The 20,721-nt window shown below is 42.2% G+C and overlaps 1 protein-coding gene across 1 annotated transcript in view; it reads right to left on the bottom strand.

The window, feature by feature from the left end:
• Positions 1-17,931, bottom strand: part of CRISP2 (cysteine rich secretory protein 2) — a gene marked incomplete at its 5' end in the record, with an annotated part of 34,497 nt that extends 16,566 nt beyond the window's left edge. The window contains 7 exons of the mRNA XM_079298251.1: positions 9,840-10,038; positions 12,094-12,182; positions 13,808-13,902; positions 14,646-14,791; positions 15,927-16,014; positions 16,486-16,605; positions 17,872-17,931. Coding sequence (XP_079154377.1) covers positions 9,840-10,038; positions 12,094-12,182; positions 13,808-13,902; positions 14,646-14,791; positions 15,927-16,014; positions 16,486-16,605; positions 17,872-17,931 — 797 coding nt within the window. The remainder of the gene's footprint in view (positions 1-9,839; positions 10,039-12,093; positions 12,183-13,807; positions 13,903-14,645; positions 14,792-15,926; positions 16,015-16,485; positions 16,606-17,871) is intronic.
• Between the last annotated feature and the right edge of the window lie 2,790 nt (positions 17,932-20,721).

Here is a 20,721-nt window from a genome sequence, read left to right as displayed (position 1 = left end):
GTTAAGTGAGAGTGGAGGAACAGCCTGAAATCAGACTGTCACACTCAGCTCTGCTCCAAGGAAACAACTCTGTTAAACTGCACCCAGATGAGACAACTCAGGGCAGAGCCAGGCTCAGCTAACATAGGTGTAAACACGTGTCATTTTTTCAATCCTTTCTTCTCACTTGTATTTTTCCTATAGACACCTTTGGCACAGTTTCTCTCTGCCATGGTTTTGCTTTTGTTTTTCATTTTTGTTGTTGTTTTTGTGGGTGTTTCTTTGTTTGTTTGATTGATTTTTTTTTTGTTACAGCTCTGCATTCTATGGCTGTATTCTATGTATAAAGGTGACTTTGGCTGCCTGGTTATGTGGTGACTCCTTTCCCCTGTACTCCAGCAAATTCATCAGCCACTGTCTTCTCTGGCCAAATCCATCATTCCTAATGGAATCAAAGGGAGATCAAGAATATGGATGTGTGGTGTAGCAGATGACCTCTGTGCCTTCAGGATTTGAATGTGGGGAAACTGGTTCATCCAATGGGACCAGTCATTTCAATCCTCTGCAGTGTTTTGTGACTACTTATCTTAAAATATTTCTTAAGCTTCTTCTTCTGACCTACTGCAGAGAATGTCTCAGTGTTTAGCTGACAGCATCTCCACTATTCACCTCCTGGTTTTGATCCAGAACCTTTTTTCTCTGCAGACCCCTCACCTTCCAGCTCCACCCCAGCCAGACCTGCTGCCACCAAAATCAACCTCCCTATAGTTACAGGTCTCTTGAACCTGCAGCTGGTGAGGAAAATCTGTCCCTGCCAGAGCATGATCCAGCTGCCAGAGTGGCATTCATCTCACCAGGGCTCTGCTTCAAAGCCATTCTCCTTTTGCTGCTTTCAGAGGTAATGGAGGTACTTCAGGTCTGTATTTCACCTTTTCTCCCTACAGAAGATGCCTGAGACAGGCTGGATGAGCAGGTAAAGTAAATGATTGCCTTGACATCACTAATATTATTTTAAAAAAGCATTATATGAGTCAAGTCAGTCACTATTCTATAACTGTCTCCTGGTAAGGTTGAGGAAAACAATTGTTTGGGGAAGAGAGGTAAGGATATGGATGGTACAAGTTGTCTGTGATAACTTTTTGTATCTTAAGGCCACTGGTTTGGCTCTGGTCAGTAGAGCTGAACTCTGCTTCTTGAGCCATATCTTCTAAGATGCTGAAGGGCCCTTGGTGTTATTAACCTGTCAAACATGCCAAGGCTTTTCTGAAGGTAATAATATTTGGTCTAAGCCAAAATTGTGTCAAGGACTAAGATTATAAAGGGACAGAAAACCTCTTCAGTGCTCAGACCTCTGTTCTGGCTCTGTGTAACCTGTCACTACAGAGAGACATAAAAAAAGAATGGATGGAAAGGTTTCAGAGGCAAATTTATTTAAAAAGGCCTGAAATTAAAAACAGATTCAGGTCATGAATCAGAGAAAGCATTCATTTGTCCTGCTGTAGAATGGCATCAATGACGTACCAACATCACTGTGTAGTTATCCTCTGAAATGCAGGGAAGGTGTTAGACTGCAATGGACATGATTCACCTTCTCATCAGTGTGTCAGCTTTGGAGCCTGTTTGATGGTATCTCCACAGGGTCTGTGGGAAGGATTAAAATGGGCTGTGTTTCCTCTGTGAGAAGCAAAGCAAAATCACACCTCTCTCCATTCTTCAGCTGCTCACAACTACCTCATGGACATGAGTGTGCACACATCTCCCATTCCTGCCTGGATCTTGGGGCAGTCTTGAGTGTGCACTGCAGTTGTTGATGTGTTTCCTGGTCATGAGAAGGGGGCAGCAGTGCACATGCCATATGTATTCCATTGAAACACTAATCTTAGAAAATTAGGATTTTAGTTACCTTGCTGAAAATAATTAAAAGCTGAAAGTTAGAAAGAGGTAGTTATCTGAAACTTAAATAATTGATTGTCTGTCATTTTATGTTTGCTCAGCTGGGCTTACAATGGGAAAAGATGAAACTAGTGAGCAGATCCAAAGGAAAATAGACAATGCAACCAGAAACCCATTCTTTGAAAAACTGGACTATCCCCAGAAATAATTTGTATTGTCATTGATAGAAAGAGTCCTGAGTTTAGGGTGAGGAAGACTTGCCTTACTTCCTCCTTTTAAGACCCCTCCCCACGAAAACGACCCCAGACTTAATTTAAGAAGTCAATCACACATGCTTAATTCAAGATAATTATTACCATAGGAAGCAGGGGATGGGAGGGGCTGTTATTATGAATATGTATTTGTTTGAATCTTTTGTCAATAAATAGATTTTGTGATCATCTGTGATGTTGCAGTGTGTATTGGCGGATTCCTGCCCAGCACTGAATAAACATGCATTTTCTAACTTTAAATTGTTAGAGAGTCTTTTTTCTGTCACAGTTGAGTATTGCTATTAGACCAATACCCTTATTTTGGTAAATCACCATATATGCCTGCTGTTTCCCCAGAACTGAGCTGATACACTCACTCATATTGATATTCCTGAGGTTTTCATGGGCAAACTCATTTCTTTAGTTGAACCCACAGCTGTGTGGTCCATCTTGGCTAAGAAGAACTTTCACTGCTCAACATATACAATCTTGTTTGATGTTAACTGGCAATGGGTGGGCCACTGGCAATTATGGTTTAGCCTGATGGCATTGTTATTTGCTGTAATTTCCTTAAATTGAGCAGAAGGGCACCCTATGCATTGTGCATCACCTCCTGGCAGGATGAGCCTCTTGCTCCCACCCACTGCTGGCAAAGCAGGTCTGATGCTGCAGCTCCTGAAGTGAACAAAGAGAGCAGGGGCTCAGGGGAGATGCTTTATGCAGAGGATGAGATCAGGCTCAGACACTGAGCTGCTTGGGGCGATGCATTATTAAATGCTATCCACGATACGCTCCTTCTGTAGAAGCCGATTCATGACGTCCCACTTTATCATTCCTTATCTTTTATCTCCACCTTGTTTCACAGATGTACACAGCACTAACCACAGACCCGTGGCACTCATTAGGTGGTGGCTGCTCCTCACAAGTGCCATCAGATGTGCAGTTCCTGTCCCTGATTTTGCTAACAATGCTGGTTAACACGCTGCTGTGTCGCTGCGCAGGCGACCCAGACAACATGGTCTTGTCAGTCTCAGACTAGATTATCTTTTACTTATTGTTTCCTTTGACACCTTCCTCTGATAAACTGGGAGATAAACACATGACAGACCCTGCAAAGTATTCCCCCAGCACTAAAATCTTAGCAGTAGCTCTGTAGAGGGGTTTCATCTAATGAGTGCTTCTTTTGACCTGTTTTCTATTTTCTTTGAGCGTTGCAGCTGCAAATCTTAAGGCACGTTTAAACCAGAAACACAATCTTGTTTAGCTGCTCCCCATACCTCAGCAAGTGTTGTGTCTTTGTGTGAAAGTGGGTGTTTAATTCCAGCAGTACACAGCACAGGAAAGTCAAGCACATTCAGGGGCTTAAGGTCCTGCTTTTAGTTTTGACACTGTGATTGGAGGAGAGCAGTTACCCTCTCTAAGAGAAAACTAACCAGGGGAACATTTTTCTGCTGAGTTTGTGTCCTGGATTATGTCATCAAGAGTTCATCAGGCACAAAGACACTTTTCTTGAAGATGGCTAAAACTGCTTTGGTTACTTCTCATCACAACCAGATGTATATTTGGTGAGGAGGGAGGAGTGGATTAGGGAAAGGTAGCATCTTATTACTGGTGGTAATGGGGTGAGTCTTGTGTGCCCAAAGACTGAAGATCTGTCCCTCATCCTGAGGCTGCACCTGATCCTGGGAGCTCTGTGCTCACCACCAAACCATGTCCCTAAGCACCACATCTTCACATTTTTTGCGATTCCATCTTTTCCTTGGACAATCTGTTCCAATGCCTGATCACTCTTTCAGTCAAGAATTTTTTACCAACATCTAATCCAAACCTACCCTGGCACAATGTCCTGAATTATCATTAATTAGTTCCTTCTGTGGATGGCTGACTCAGTACCAGCCAGGCTGTGGATCATTTTCTGCCAGGTTAGGAAGTGAGATCAATTCAGTAAGGAGGAAATGCAGTGGAGGCACTGGGGATGATCTTCCTCTTCCAAGCTGTGTAACCCACCTCAGGTAACTTTCCATGGTGAGGCCAGAACAGCATTAACTGCAAAAATTTATGAAAATTAACAGCAATTTTTTGATACTAAATGATAATCCCATCAAACTATAGCTAAATGTATTATAGGCAGAGTAATAAATGGGCAGTGCCTGGCACTTTAAGCTGAGAAAATAAGAGGATTTTTAACATATTTCAGCAAGTGCTGGTTTGTGGACAGGCTGAGACTGAGATTAAAGGATCCCTACAGACAGCTCAGGGAGAAATACAGCTGCTTAAATCCAAATGTGTGGTCCTATCTGCCTCTCATAGCACTTTGCCATGCCTAAGGAAATCTTTAACCCTTGTGTATACCCCAGCATGGAGAGAGGGGAAGGATTAAAACTTTGATTCTTATTAAATTGAAATAGGTCACTTCTTGCTCAGTCATTTGTTGCAATTAGCATCTAATTTGGAGACACTTCCTTCTCTTGTTTGGGCAGCCTGAGGATTTTGGGTGACACAGCTGGATGTCAGGGTGCAAAACATCAGGTTCTGGAGCATTTCTTGTATCAGCTGGGGCACAGATGTTCTCAGGCACCTCTGTGATCTCAACATGCTTCTCCTGAGCATAGACCTGATGTTTTCTTTTCCAGCTACAAAATGATAAAATAATAAATTAAAACATGTAATTCTATAGATTATTTCTATTTTCTTTAAGTTTTGTCTCTTACTTGTTCAGCAATCTGATATAGCAGAGCAGAAGGACAGTGACATGAAGTCAGGAAATCTGTCTGAAAAAGGCCCAGTTAGAATTAGTATAATGTTCATTTCTTCATTGTATAACACTTCTCTAAAAAGTGGCTTAATATCTTATGTGGCTAAATATTGCAGAGAAAATCAATAAGGATTATCTCCATACAGATAGAAAAGGCAGCACCTTTCTGCTTAGATGATTAATATTTCAAATGCCACAGTCCCCTTTTTTTAAGGTCATTATAAAGGACATCAAATCTGGAGAAAGAACAAACTCAGTTCTGCTTGCCACAAGATTTTTCCATCTGCCATTAAGGGACATTCTCTTTGTAATGGCAAGAGATGGGACACTACCTTGGCTGAACTGTCCCCATCATCATCATCACACATCACTATGTTCCTCTTAAACCACTGCACAAGTGAGACAATTAGAGACAAACTCATTCCAAACTAATTTTTGATCAGAAAGTTGTACTAGGTAGATCCCTTATAACTGAATTTATCTGCCCTATCCTATCCTATCCTATCCTATCCTATCCTATCCTATCCTATCCTATCCTATCCTATCCTATCCTATCCTATCCTATCCTATCCTATCCTATCCCATCCTATCCCATCCCATCCCATCCCATCCCATCCCATCCCATCCCACCCTATCTATATATTTTCCCACAATGAGCCAGGAGATCCATCATGTGGGACATAATTCAGGCCCTGCCCCAGAGCAGCCAGCTCTCTGCAAGGAGCTCCCTCAGGAGCAGGTGAGAAGGAGGAATGGGAAATAATCCCTTTCCATGTATCCATGGCATCTCCTGGTTTTCTCTGGGTCCTTGCTAAATGTATCAAGGGTTTCTCCTTGAAAGGTGGAAGGAAGCAGGAACAGGATGGTAAGAGGAAAGCCTGCTCAGCTTTGGGGGTCCCAGTGATGACAGGAGCTATCAGGGACAAGGTAATCTGCCTTGCAATATGTTGGGAAGTGTTTATTATAATGGCTTTAAGTCTTTTACCAGCACTGCCTGATTGCAACGTGGCCCTTTGGTACCACAGTCAGTCACTAAATATTTCTTATGCCCTAAAAACATCAATAGCTGGGCCTCACATTAAGCAGTGGTTTTAGAGCACAGGGCACAAGATTGTGTGTCCAGACAGTTCTGGAATATCCCAGTGAGGAGACTCCAGCCCCTCTCTGGTCTCTGTTCAGGGCTCAGTCACTGCACAGTAAAGAAGTTCTGCCTCCTGTCCAGCTGGAACTTGCTGGGATCAGTCCCTGCCCGTTCCTCTGGTGCCATTGCTGGGCCCTGGAGCAGAGCCTGGGACTGCTCTGACCCTCCCTGCACACAGGGACACACAGGGACACACAGGGACACTCAGGGACTCTCAAGGACACTCAGGGACACCCAGGGACACCCAGGGATGAGGTTCCCTCTCAGGATCTCCTCTCCAGGCTGCACAGCCCCAGCTCCCTCAGCCTTTCCTGGGCAGGGAGATGCTCCAGTCCCTTCATCATCTTTGTCACCCAGCACTGCACACTCTCCAGGAGCTCCATGTCTCTCTTGTCCTGAGGAGCCCAGAACTGGACACAGCACCCCATATGTCCCTCATGGGGTCTTCTTGCTCACAGAGAACACTCCTGGGTCATGGACATCTTGTCATCCACCAGGACCCTGAGGTGCCAGAGGTCTCTGTCTCCTGCCTCAACCCAGGAGCATCCATGGATGTGTGTGTTCAGCTGCATGGCTGTGCCCTGTTTTAGTACTTTTATCTGAACTGCCCCTCCTGATTTTATTACTTAAGCCATCACAGCATCTTCTCATCTGAGTGACTCACTGAAGAGAGTTTGTTTTGGCAAGATCAGTTCACGAAGGATCCATGTTGATATTTAATAATCTACTGATTACAAAAATGACAGGTAAAAAATTTGTTTCATAATCTTCCTAGAGATCTAAATTAGGCTTGTTGACCTTTATTCCCTAGGTCAGATGTGTGATGATTGATTTTTACCTTATTACATTACTTCTTTCCTGTTATGAGTGACTGAGAAATAAGTTCTTGTGGCTTGAGTTGCAGTGGAACCTAACAGAAATCACTACAGGACAGGCACTGAGGGGCTGGAGTGTGTCCAGAGAAGGGAACAGAGCTGGGGAAGGTCAGGAGCACAAGGATGGTGAGGAGGGGCTGAGGGAGTTGGAAAGGGGCTCAGCCTGGAGAAAAGGAGGCTCAGAGGAACCTTCTGGCTCTGCACAACTCCCTGTAAAGAGGCTGTAACCAAATGGAGAGGTCAATCTCTGCTCCCAGGTAACAAACAATAGGACAAGAGGAAATGGCTTCAAAGCTGTGCCAAAGGAGGTTTAGATTGGATATTGGGAAAAAAATTTACAGAAGGGGTTGTCACATATTGGACCAGGCTCAGGGAGGTGCTGGAGTCACCAGCCCTGGAAATGTTAAAAAAATATGTAATATGCAGCTCTGGTCCTTAGAGACATGGTTTAGTGGTGGACCTGGCAGTGACAGGTAAAAGTTTGGACTCAGTGATCTCAGAGGTTTTTTCCAGCCTTAATGATTCTGTGATTTCTTGACCCACTATTCATGGTGGAGTATTTTGTGAGTGAGCGTAATGGCTCTCTCTACTTCCTTATTGAAAACAGCACTGGATTAACTATTGCAATATAATCATTCTTACTTAGACCGGTGGTAATTATTTCAGAGGGCAGTAATTCACATTCCAGCACTCACACCTATGCCCTGGCATTGCTTAATTTACTTTTACAGCTGTCTCCAGGTGAGAGGGCAGTGTGCCATGGAGGGAAAATTGGTGAAGACGAATGAGGGAAAAACCAACCCAAATAATAAGCACTTTGGGTTGTGAAATTGAACTTTTAACTTAATACTTGCCTTTCACACTAGAAGAAATAACACTGGAATGAAGGAGTCAGAAATGTGTGGTGAAATTATTCTGTGCCAAGGACTCTGGGACTTGAAATCTTAATTATGACAGCAGCTTCCTTACTAAAAGGCGACTGGAATGTGCAACCTTGGTAAGGTGAGACTGAAATAATATTCAGCCCCATTGTAAATGCACAGAAGAATACCTATTTCCCAAAGGTCACGGAGTGGGGATTGCAGGTTATTTAGTTAATTGTTATTTCTCTCTGAAAGGGAGTCTCATGAAGATTTGCTTGCCTGACTTCTGTTTTTGCCAAGGAAGTCTTCTCTCATAACCTCTTTCTGTTTAATATTTAGCCTTTCTTCAGCACCTAATGCTAATAAAGTCACAACATTGGTGAAGTTTAGAGAATTTTATTTCATGGTAATAAGAAAAAATGAAAATTATGATGAAGTGGTTGGTAAAAATGAGTAATTTAATGACAGATACAGCAAAAGAAGATATTAAAAAATTTGAAACACAGGTCTACTTGTTATGAAATATAAAGTTTCCATATGCAGAGACCTCCCTTTTGACTATCTGTTATTGTGAATTAAGCCCTTACCTCAGATGTCCTTTTTCTTTACAAGGCAGGTTTGGTTACCTGTATTTAAATACAATCTTATGCTATAATCAGGATTCTTATTTTGAATTAACTACATTTGGTTTGTTTTTTTGGGGTATTTTTTGTGTGTGCTGGTTTCACGTGCAAGGGGTGGATTCGCCTGGGGGAAGGCACCGCACCAGGGAATGGAGGGGCTGTCCCATCTCTGGGGGCTTCCCTGTGAGCTCTGGTACAATCAGAGAGCTGATTTGGTGAAGGACAACTAGGGAAAACAAGTGAAAGTTATTTTGCTTTCGTAAATCACATTGTTAAGGCTAATTTGTTCTGTTTGGCCTTCCAGCTGCCAGGCCGATAGCAACCCCTGGTGGCCCCTGGCCTGGTGGCCCCCGGCTCTTCATGGCTCTGACACCCTGGCCCCGGCACTGCAGGGAGCCCCTGGCCCAGCCCTGGCTCCACATGGCCCCCGGCTCCACATGGCCCCCGGCTCCACATGGCCCATGGCTACACATGGCCCCTGGCTCCACATGGCCCCCGGCTCCACATGGCCCATGGCTACACATGGCCCCTGGCTCCACATGGCTCCCAGCTCCACATGGCCCCTGGCTCTACATGGCCCCTGGGCTCTACATGGCCCCTGGCTCCACATGGCCCATGGGCTCCACATGGCTCCCAGCTCCACATGGCCCATGGCTCCACATGGCCCCTGGCTCTACATGGCCCCTGGCTCTACATGGCCCCTGGGCTCTACATGGCCCCTGGCTCCACATGGCCCCTGGCTCCACATGGCCCCCGGCTCCACATGGCCCATGGCTACACGTGGCCCATGGCTCCACATGGCTCCCAGCTCCACATGGCCCCTGGGCTCTACATGGCCCCCAGCTCCACATGGCCCCTGGGCTCCACATGGCCCATGGCTACACATGGCCCATGGCTCCACATGGCCCCCAGCTCCACATGGCCCCTGAGCTCCACATGGCCCCTGGCTCCACATGGCCCCTGGGCTCCACATGGCCCCCGGCTCCACATGGCCCCTGGCTCTACATGGCCCCTGGGCTCCACATGGCCCCTGAGCTCCACATGGCCCCTGGGCTCCACATGGCCCATGGCTCCACATGGCTCCCAGCTCCACATGGCCCCTGGGCTCCACATGGCCCCTGGGCTCCACATGGCCCCTGAGCTCCACATGGCCCCTGGGCTCCACATGGCCCCTGGCTCCACATGGCCCCTGGGCTCCACATGGCCCCTGGCTCCACATGGCCCCCAGCTCCACATGGCCCCTGAGCTCTACATGGCCCCTGGCTCCACATGGCCCCTGAGCTCCACATGGCCCCTGGCTCCACATGGCCCCTGGCTCCACATGGCCCCTGGCTCCACGTAGCCCATGGTTCCACATGGCCCCTGGGCTCTACATGGCCCCTGGCTCCACATGGCCCCTGGCTCCACATGGCCCCCAGCTCCACATGGCTCCTGGCTCCACATGGCCCCTGGGCTCTACATGGCCCCTGGCTCCACATGGCCCCTGGGCTCCACATGGCCCCCAGCTCCACATGGCTCCTGGCTCCACATGGCCCCTGGCTCCACGTAGCCCATGGCTCCTGGCTCCACATGGCTTCGGCTCCGGCCCTGTTGGCCCCTGGCTCGGCTCCCCACATGGCAGAAGAGGCCTCCAGTTGCCCATGAGGCTTCTTCACGATCTGAATACAATTTTAACTCTTTTTAATGCCTGGATAAGATTCTCGATCTTCTGAGCTCCCCTGAATGAGAAGAAATAGAGCATGGAGTCTACAGAAGTCAGTGGAATAAAGATAAAGTTCCTGATGGGAAGAGATTGAAAAGATGCAACTGATGAGTAGATGAAAACCATTTTTTTTGTGGGGCTATAAGGGGACTGTGACCACACTAAAATTCCTTTAAACTGTGAAATATACTTGGGGAGGATGGGTGTTCGAGAAGAAGACTTTTTGCCTTGGGAAATTGAGCTCTCTGTTTTGGGACTGGAATATGAAGAGACATTTGATAGAGAAGGAGATGAAGAGAATTTTGTTTTTCAGCAGCTTGCCTTTAAAAGTAGTACCCCATGTATGCATCATAACCCATAACACGGCTCTGGAAGGACTGTGGGAATGAGAGGAAAATTCATGGTTCTCTAGGTTCAGGGCAGATACAGACTGTGAAAGTGAAGACACTGCTAAGCCTAAACCAGAAAAAGGAACTTTTCTCTCTTAAGTGAACAGAAATGATTATTTGGGTGGATAACTGACTGAAGTGTTCTCTTTATATTGTTAAGGAATGTGGAATGAAGGAAAGGGGAGGAGAGAACACTCTAGGAATCTTATTCTGAATTCTTGTTTTTTTGTGTTGTTAATGAATTTCTGCTTATACCCTTTTAAGTTTTGAGCCTGACTTGTCTCTACTCCTAAATCCTATCTCTAAAAGAAATTAGATATATTAAAATTGGCAAACCCAAATCACACCATGACATTGTGTTTTTTCACAACTGAGCATTTTATGTACAACATATGTTAGCAACAGATTCTAAACCAGAATAGATCTGGAGGAAACTGCTCTGATCTCCTAATTTCTTTTAGGAATTACATATTTCAAGCAATCTTTTGTCTTCTGGTCCTATTAACAGTACAATAATTTAAATTTTCAATTAAATTAAAAGTAGTTGCATGGCCAAGCAACTATCCATCTATCCCAAGAACATAATAAACATATGGAAACACAGACCTTTAAAAATGTTTATTAGATAATATTTGGAGAAAAGAGAGATGAGAAAAGCTAATAATTAAATATATCTGGCAAACAAGCAACAACTTTAGATTAAGATTTCTACCATGTTCTGGATCATTATATAAATAGAACATCTACATCATCCTACAGGTTTTTCTTGTGTGAGTCACTATACTATAGTGAAGAATTCCTTAAGGAGATTGATGTCCAGGAAGGTAAAAGCTGAGCCTGTTATTTTATTCCAGTTTTCCAGTATCAGGAGCAGAGCAGTAGAGCAGTGGACTTGACAAAGCTCTGGGTACATCTTCAAACTTTCAAGGTTTGGCTGAAAATTATTTGAAACACAAAATTAATCATGAGTGGGAAGTGAAAACCTGCAGCATGTCCTTTCAAAATAAATTTCATCAATGTTATTTTCTCTCTAATGTTTTCCTCTCTGTTACCATTTACTCCCCAGCAACATCCCAGCTACTAATTTGACCACACATAGAAAATAAGTGGCTCTCTCAAGGAGATTTCTTACTCATAAAGGTGTTTTAAATCTTTCTTTCTTTATGCTACAGTCTCTGGTGAGAATTTGGTTAATTCCATAACACAAGACAGGAATTAAATCTTGTATTGTGAAACTCAGCCCATATGTTTTCACTTCCTATTAGAATTCCAAAAACTCAGGTTTGCCACTTGCTCTTATCAATTGTGTTGCTACTTCGATTTGATCTGCCACCCTTGTTCAAAGGATGAAGAAGAAAAAAAAAAAAGGTAAAGTCATCCCTCCTTCCCTAGGATTTCTTAGGTTCAAGGGTGAGATTTATCTCTCCTGGGCATGGAAAAGCCTTATCTCACATAGGTAAAGCAGACAGCATGGTGAAATGAGATTCCCTGATAGTACTTTTGGCCTAGTATTTCAGCAAATAATTAAAAAAAAAAATCAGTTTGCATAAATTAATTGCTATTTAAGGTTTTTTTTAAGCATCAACTTTACCCAGGTCAAAATTAAAATGTTTGGAACTTACTGCATAATCCATCCTCACAAGCATTGGGGCAATCCCCACAGGGCTCTCCTTTCTTGTAAGGTGTGTTCAATGAATTTATTAGGTTTCCCCTGAAAGATCAATGTTACCAACATCAGCTATGAAGTCACTACACCATACCTGAGAGGAAAACTAAATTATAAAGATGTTTAGATTTACACTCAGTTACTTATGGAACTTCCATTTACCCTTGGTTTTTGGTTACATGTCAATCAATTTTTACAGGTGTGCTGAGTTTATTGGGAGATTCTTTGGCAGTGGGCAGAAAGGGGGAGGAATTTGGAGGGGTGGCTTTTGTGAGAAGACACCAGAGGCTGTCTCTGTTCCAGACAGGGCCAGTGTTGGCCAGCTCCAAATTGGACCCATGTGATGGTGATAGTGGCTTTGTGATAACACATTCAAGGGAGGGTAAATTCTGCATGCAACAGCAGAAAGAAGAAAACAGAAGAAAAAAGTGAGAAGAAAGCAACCAGAAGAAAAGAGTGAGAATATGTGGGAGAAATCACTCTGCAGACACCCAGGTCAGTGCAGGAGAGGCAGGAGGTGCCCAGGCACTGCAGCTGGGACTCCCTGCTGCCCATGGACAGGCAGCTGTGCCTCTGCAGCCCCTGGATGTCCTTGGGGGTGCAAAGATCCACCTGCAACCTGTGGAGGACCCACACTGAAGCAGGAGGATGCCTGAAGGAGGCTCTGATGCCATGGGAAGCCCTCACTGGATCAGGCTCCTGACTGGACTGGTGACCCTGTGGGGGACACAGGTTGCACAGTCCAGTCTTGAAGGAATGGAAGCATGGAAGGAATCCGTGCTGGAGCAGCACAGGAAGAACTGCAGCCTGTGGGAAGGAGCCACACTGAAGTTCATGGAGGACTGTGACCATGAGAAGGATCCAGAATGGGATGGGGGAAGAGCATGGGAGGGAGGAGTGGCAGAAATGGCACATGATGAACTGAGCAGAGCCCCCAGCCCCATCCCACTGTGCTGCTGAGGGGGAGGAGGGAGACAAAATCAGGAGTTGATCTTGGGAAGAAGGCAGGGGTTAGTAGAATGTGCTTTAGATTTAATTTTACTTTTTATTATCCTAGTCTGATTTGATTAGTAATAAATTAGTAATAATTTTCCCAAGCTAAGTATCTTTTTTGCATGACAGCAACTGGTGAGTGAACTCCCCTGACCTCATCCTGACCCATGAACTTTTTGCCATATTTTTTAATTACTCCATCCTGTTGAGAAGAAGAGTCAGAGAGGCTGGATGAGCTACTGGTGGTCAGTCAAGGTCAACCCACAACATGATACTGTGAATGTGAAAATTAATTTTAAATACTATTTGAAATCATCAGTTTACCTTAGCATTCCCATTAAAGTTTTTTGTAGCAATTATTGTCTTCACGGTACTGTACATATTGGTATGCCTTTCTGAATTGAGATTTCAAGTAGAAATGCAAAATATTTATTTCTAATTAACTATTATGAAAATTAGGATTTTTAGGCACGTGACACTTAATCTGAAAACCAGTGTCCCTTTTATATATTTTATGCATTTTCTTGTTTGACAACTCTTTCCATGAGTATGTTTCTATCCTTTCACAGTCTTCAGACCTGTTTCTCAGCTATTGGTGATGTGCCCTGTTACAAATTTCACCACCCCTGGTTAATTTTGATAATGTAAGAAGTGCCAAAATCAGAATCAATACGTACGCAGGGCAGTACTGGCAGACGTAGAAGTGGCTGAACCTAGTGTTGTTGCAGAAAGCCAAACCACATCCAACTTTATAAGAATTGTGCCAAACCATCTGTAGGTATAGGAATAAAAATCATGGGAGTATGAAAAATAGAAATTTGAGAATCATTTAAATAAAATATGCACCATAGAAATGTTTACAATGATGTTAAGTCACTTTATTTACCTTCTATAGTGAAAATACAAGCCTCATTTTACTGCAAATCTGCTTTCACCCCTATTGAACCAAAGAATATTAGGAATATAACAATAATAGTTCAAGACTTATTTTTATAAAAACTTTGATTTTGTATTTATGTCTTAATTCAATTGAAACTGTTAATATGGGAATGATGATGTAAAATTTTGTGTCCTGTATTTTGTACAGGTACCGTAGAAGTTTAGGATAAGCCACTGTCCAACTCTTCTGAGTCAAAAGAATTCTGTTGACTGCAACAAACCTATTTGTATTTCCTTGCTGACACTTCAATAATCCTGTTTTTCCAGCGTCTGGGCAATTTTCAGATGTTAAACAAACAAATAAATTGTTACTTCCTGAAGTCTTGAAATACCAGTATCCTTACTCTTTACTCCTACACACACTTAGGCTATTATTCTGATTTTAATTTTGCTATTTTACCCATTATTTTCATTCTAATTCTGTTTCTTTGGAAATTTTAATCTGGTTTTCTTAGAATATCTCTCATGTCTCCATTGTATTTATTTGCTTTAAAGATGAGAGGGAAAACTTGCTTAGCTAACATTTATTTGTTCAGCCTGAAATGCAAATATGTGTAAATATATAAATGCATCTACCTGAGTGTAATGGCCAAACACAGCACCTTTCTTTTTTGCCCCAATTCCATATTCAAAATTTTTCTCCTCATTGTACCAGGCCTGAAGAACACCTGACCATGGGATGGGGGCAGAGGACATGAAGAGATTCTCACCACATTGTACATCTGAAAAGAAAGCGGTGCTGAGAAATGCATAGAGAATACAAGCACGTGAGAAAAAAAAAATCCCGACAAAACAAACCAGAAAAAGGTGGGATGATTTCCATAGAAATTCTCATCCTAAATGTGGCAGCGGGATGTTTTTTCTTTTTCCAGTTGAGTGACATCACCCTTTGTAAATACTGCAGGTGTCACTTGGCCAATTTGCAGCATGACCTGTTTGGCTGGTGGTTGGTTGTTGGTAGAACATAATTCTGTATAACTGTAGGAACACCTGCACAGCTGCATCACAGGTTCATGACTGTAAATTTTTTTATAATTTGGAAGTCACCAATATAATCATTACCCAGGTCACAGCCCAGTAATCTTGGGAAAATCCCAATAATCTAAATTTTACTCCTGGCACACAAGAGAGTGTTTATACTGCTCTTATCTACTGTTTTTATTCAGATCTAACCCCACTGCATTGGTCCTCAAATGGGATTCACCCTGGCAAAAAACAGAGGATTTGGATTTTAGGAAATAAAGCATTGACAGGACTGTCCACATTTTTCATATGGTGTGGGCAGAAGTCAGACTGCAGCCCACTGGGCTGTTAACATGGTACAGCTGTAAATTCAATATCCAGTGACTGACTGAAGTGTTAATCTGAATCTCAAAGGCAGTTTGGGGTTCAACTTACCAGGGGATTTAAAAATTCTAAGTCTTGTCTATGCTTAGCACCACCAGCCCATTTTATACCTTTGCCTTTTGCCCTTTTCTTCCCAGATATTTTAAACCAGCACATGTAAACTGATTTCTGCATTTAACTGGCTCTAGATTTCTAGATTTGTTTTTTTTTTTTTTTTTTTTTTTTAATGGATATTTTAGGAGAATATGCTTTATCACTATGATTTAATTTTTTCATCTGCTGTAGAAAATGGGATATACCTATGTAAAACTGGGATGAGAATAGGATTGAACTTCTCTCACTCATTGGGCAGATTTCTACCTAGAAATTTCCATTTATCACGATGACAAAAAAAAAAAAAAATCAATATGGAATTAAAATTGCATCTTATTTTCCTCCAAGAAACAAAACTCCAAACTGATCACATCAATAACTTGTGACTTTCTCCAGTTTCACTCATGCTTCACTTACTGGTTCTCCTCAGATTAGAAGGACTGTGCCTTAAAATACAGTGATTGGCCCAATTTTGGGCATTCTTTGCAGCTGCAGGACACCATTCCTTAACAAAAGAAGAGAAAATCAGTCACATACCTATGAATAACCCCTCATAAAACAGCAACATTTATAAATTACATTTAAATAAGAAAAAAGACAAATGTAAAATCCTTTTCATCCCATTTTTTGAGGGGAGAAGTAGGTAGGAGCAAAGTTACTGTGCACCAAGGGAATAGAAACTGTGAAGCCTGATGAAGAATGCATCAGAAAGAAATCAATTATGCTATGGATCTTTCTTCTCCTTTTCATTTTACTTCAAAAGAGACATAACTGTTGATACACCACCAAATTTTCCAGTTTTTTTTCTTCCACCTGCCCAGCCTTATGGTTCTCTTTGTGCTGGCTGTGCTCAATCCTTAGGAAAGGTCTGGGGAAAGAATTTGCAGCTAAACAAAATAATGTGACCCTGCATACAGTCCTGTATCTCTCATAGAATCCACTACTCATTAAAATAGATTTGCAGCACACAACTTACCATCTTCATCATGTTGCTGGCAGTTGGTTTTACTCCTCTCCTGAGGGCATTATGTCTGTCAACAATCAGCTTTTGCTGCTCTGCTGTGCTGCTTGACAGAGCACTGAGAGCTTCAGTTCCCTAAATTAAAAAAAAAAAAAAAAAGTTTCTGTTTTATTTGTATGTTACTAAATCCTGCATCCTGTGTAGGAAATATTAAAATACCAAAATTTTATTATCAACCAAGGAGATCATCCCTGTGGGGGAGGAAGGACTGTGGTCTTTGCCTCCTAAGTGTCTCCAGGGGTGCTTCCATGTGGAGCAGCATTTCAGTGGTTCCACAGTGTAGAGCTTGGCAAAATAACACTGATTCCTGTATTGTGTCTTCCAACCCTCCCTGGAGGACTGAGATATCCTGGAATGTCTCTGTGCCTGTACAATTAGGCAACAGAACCAGATGTATTAACCATTATTATAATTTCCTAATAAGGTTTTGTGGAAAGAGCATCTAAAAATGATCTGAATGTATGAATTGTGATTATGGTGTGTTTCTCTTCTGTGTAGTTTTATCCCTATCAATGTTTTTCTATTGAAGAAATATGTTGTTTAATCACAGGATCATCTCAGGCCTCTTGTGGTACTTCATCAGGACACCCACTCAACAGAAAATGTTTATACCTTTCATGCCATAGATTTTCTTCTAATTCTGTCATAACTGATAAAATTTCTCATGCTTTTCAGATGTTCTCTAATTAAAAAGTAGCCATTGTGAGGAACTCCTCTTTACATCTATTCTCAACTGGTCTAGACTGCAGCACTGAGAGGAGAAATTAAAGAATTAGGGGAAAATGCAGTCAAGCCATCAGTCACATCCACTGTTTCTGATGCAGAAGTAGCAAAATACAGATTTCAGACTAGTTTTGGGTTGGGAGGAATCAATCTGTGTGTGAATTCAGAATTAATTTAGCTGTTTGAGGGAAATTGGGGATACAGGCTGAGCAGATGGGACTGTGAGGAAAGGGAGAGGCAATACCTCAGGAACTGTAGGATGAGAAAGGAAAAGAGGCAGGTAAATGATGTCTGTAAACCTGTGTGGAATTAATGGGAGAAATGCTGGATCTTTAGGAGGTCCAGATTATTGGATTTGTGTATGGAAACTTCTGGAAAATACAGTTATCTCTGACCCAACTTACATGCAATCCTGAATATTTAGATTTTTTTTTGTGCAAATGTGGAACCAGACAACTGCTTTGAAATAAAGCAGAGTTCAAGGATAAATGTTTTCCAGATCCTAAATATCTCATCAGACTTTTTCTGCATATGTTTGGTATATTCAGCCATATTCAGTTGGTCTTCAAGTGCCTCAGAACTCACTCAAATTTTACAAATAAGAGATATATATTCTACCTGTCCAGTGAATGGAGACAGCAGAGCTGTGAAACACAGGAACACCACTGGTAGAAGCATCTCTGAAAAGGTGAGAATTAGAAATTAATTTTTTATATAGCTTTCACTTCTCTGAATACAAAATACATCTTTCTCCTGTGTGTTTGCTGGCTTTTGGTCAAGTTCCTTTCCTTTCCCTTCCTTCTTTCCTTTCCCTTCCTTCCTTCCTTTCCCTTCCTTCCTTCCTTCCTTCCTTCCTTCCTTCTTCCTTCCTCTCTCCTCACCCATAATTCCCCCTTTTCATTTCAAAATTTCTATGCACCATCTGCTTTTTACATCTCACACTTCTTGCTGTAGCCCTGATGGAATCTCCACAGGTGTTCACAGGTATTTTTGCTGCCCTTCCTGCAGGAAGCCTATTGCTCATTTTCATACTGCAGGATGGGATGAGATGCTGCTCTTAGCTCGTTCCTGTGTTTAGGTGAGTCTGAAAATTCCCCTGCTCCCCCTTGGCTGCTCTGACAGGAGTGCTTGGGTGAAAGGGGAATTTAATAGACACTGAATCCATGTGATCCCTGCAGTCAGGTGTAGGAGTCAGGATACAAAACCCATTCAAAGCCTGATGACCAGCACTGTGAAATCTTGCATGGGAGCTGGGGCAGAACTGGGAAAGACCTGTTTCAGGAAGATTTTTTTTTTTTTTTTTTTAATCTGTTTAAAGACAAGTCTTGATTATATTGCAAGTAACAAGAAATGAGAACAAAAACTAGAGCCTTCCCTAAAAATTGTGATTCTTGGTATCTCCTGTGCAGGGTCAGGAGTAGAACTTTGATCCTTGTGAGTCCCATCCAACTCAGTTTATTCTGCAAATATCTGATTCTAATTGAAGAAGCATCCACCAGACCCTGGACTAAAAGACTCCACTGGCCTGGGAGGCTCAAAGCAGCACTCCAGTGACCCAGGAGGTCACTGCAAAGTTCAGGTATCTGCAATCAGTCACACAAGTTACATTCAGCTTGTTTCTGTTCACCTACCTCCAGCAGGCAAACAGGTGGCTAGAGTGGAATTTACTTGTTCTGGCAATTTTCCCAGCCTCCCACTTGAGGAAATTTATGGACATGTTACCACAGAGGTATATTATTAGCTCAACTTATTTGGTTTTGAGGGGCTGCTGAGTTTAGTTCTAAATTATTCTTGGGGAGAATCCAGTAGGATTTGCTGATCCTTTCATATTCAGAAAAGCTCCTTTACCTCGAGGCAAGCAGTTTATATAAAACACAGGGTGCTCTGGAGAACATGTGGTTAAGAAAAACTGTTTTTTTTCCAGGTGTTACAGCAAGGCACCAGTTCTTCACCAGCTTCTCACCTTGCACTGGGGGTGACCCACAGTGCTCAGCCTTAGGCAGGGATGCTGCTCCAGCTCTGCCAAACAGCAAAGCCCATGGACTGTGACTATGGGCAGAAAAAAAACTGGAAAGACTGGTCACATCTGCCCAATTAAACTCTCACAACCTTCAAAATAGGGTGTATTATTCCAAGCACTTGTATTTGGGGGAAGATCTAGTTAATCCAGGGAAAAACATACAGATACTTAATAGAATAACTCATTCCTGTTCTTAGTGTTGCTTTATGTTCCTTATTTTTAATTTTGACATCACCTGTGCCTCTTTGAAGTACTTTAGAATCACAGAGTTCTTTTTCTTATTAACTAACTTCTCTGATGTGTATTTATCAGAGCCATTACAAAACTTTGCACTTTATTTGACTTATGTGTCTAGCAACAAAAGGTTATACTCCTAATATCATGAAAAATAATGTTTTTCACTCAATTTCTAACTAGAGTAAATAGAATTGAGGTTATTTTTAGCTGTACTCAAGTTACAAGCAAAAATATGTCTTTGAGTGCAAAATATGATGAGATGCAAATAAAAAGAACCCTTTTTGCATGTAAAGCACTTTTTAAAGGAAAAATAACTCTTCACTGAAATTGTGAAGCTTTCTCTTTTGCAAATCAAGCTGAAGAAGCTAACTTAGAGATATGGGTGAAGTATTCATTCACTGTAATATTTTCTATGAATTAACTTACAATTAAATATAATTGGTAATTTAATACACGATACAAGTTTCAAAATGCCATTGCAATGTTTTTTAAGACCCAGTGGGTTTCCCACTCCAAGATATTAACATACTTTTGGCAATCCCACTGATTTCAACCAAATGCTTACAGTTTATGAGATGTAAATTTAATTGCTCTGCATTAATTTCTAGGCACTGGTCCTAAAATCAGTCTCTCTCTCCCCCTCCCCTGTTCCCCCTCAATCAAACATAAATCAGGACATGTGCCAAGTCTTACTGACTTTCCTGCAAATCCATCTGTATACTAGGATCTGCCACTAAAAGATGGTGCTTTAGCATCCCTAGTTTGTATGAGTTTGGCAAACTCATGTGAATATGTTTTTTCCCCGTCTCTCCTTCTAAAATAAAAAATAAAAAAGGTGCATCCTAAATTATTCATTTAATTGAAGGACCATTTCAAAATAAAAGAAATCCCAATTACTTATTATTATCCTTGAAAAAGATCTGAAACAAAATAATGTTCTGTCATTGCACTTGTACACAGCATTATTGCACAAAGGCTACTTAGCAGGCACTTTGCAGAAGAGGAGGCAATTAAACAAGGTGGTGATTTCCCCACTCTGAAAATAGGTGGTGGTAGAAACATGAACCAATAGAACTAGCTGAGCTCAATATATATCCCATTCAATGTGTGTTACTGTCTCTCTATCCCTTTCTCTATGTACACATCATTTACTAAGATGTTGTTTTCTTGATATAAGTGACTTTTCTTGTATTTTTGATTTCTCATCCGTG

Source organism: Erithacus rubecula (assembly GCF_903797595.1).
Source record: "Erithacus rubecula genome assembly, chromosome: 2".
NCBI classification, from domain to species: Eukaryota; Metazoa; Chordata; class Aves; order Passeriformes; family Muscicapidae; genus Erithacus; species Erithacus rubecula.
The sequence above is the reverse complement of the archived record's forward strand: the minus strand, read 5'-3'. Positions and strand labels throughout refer to the sequence as shown.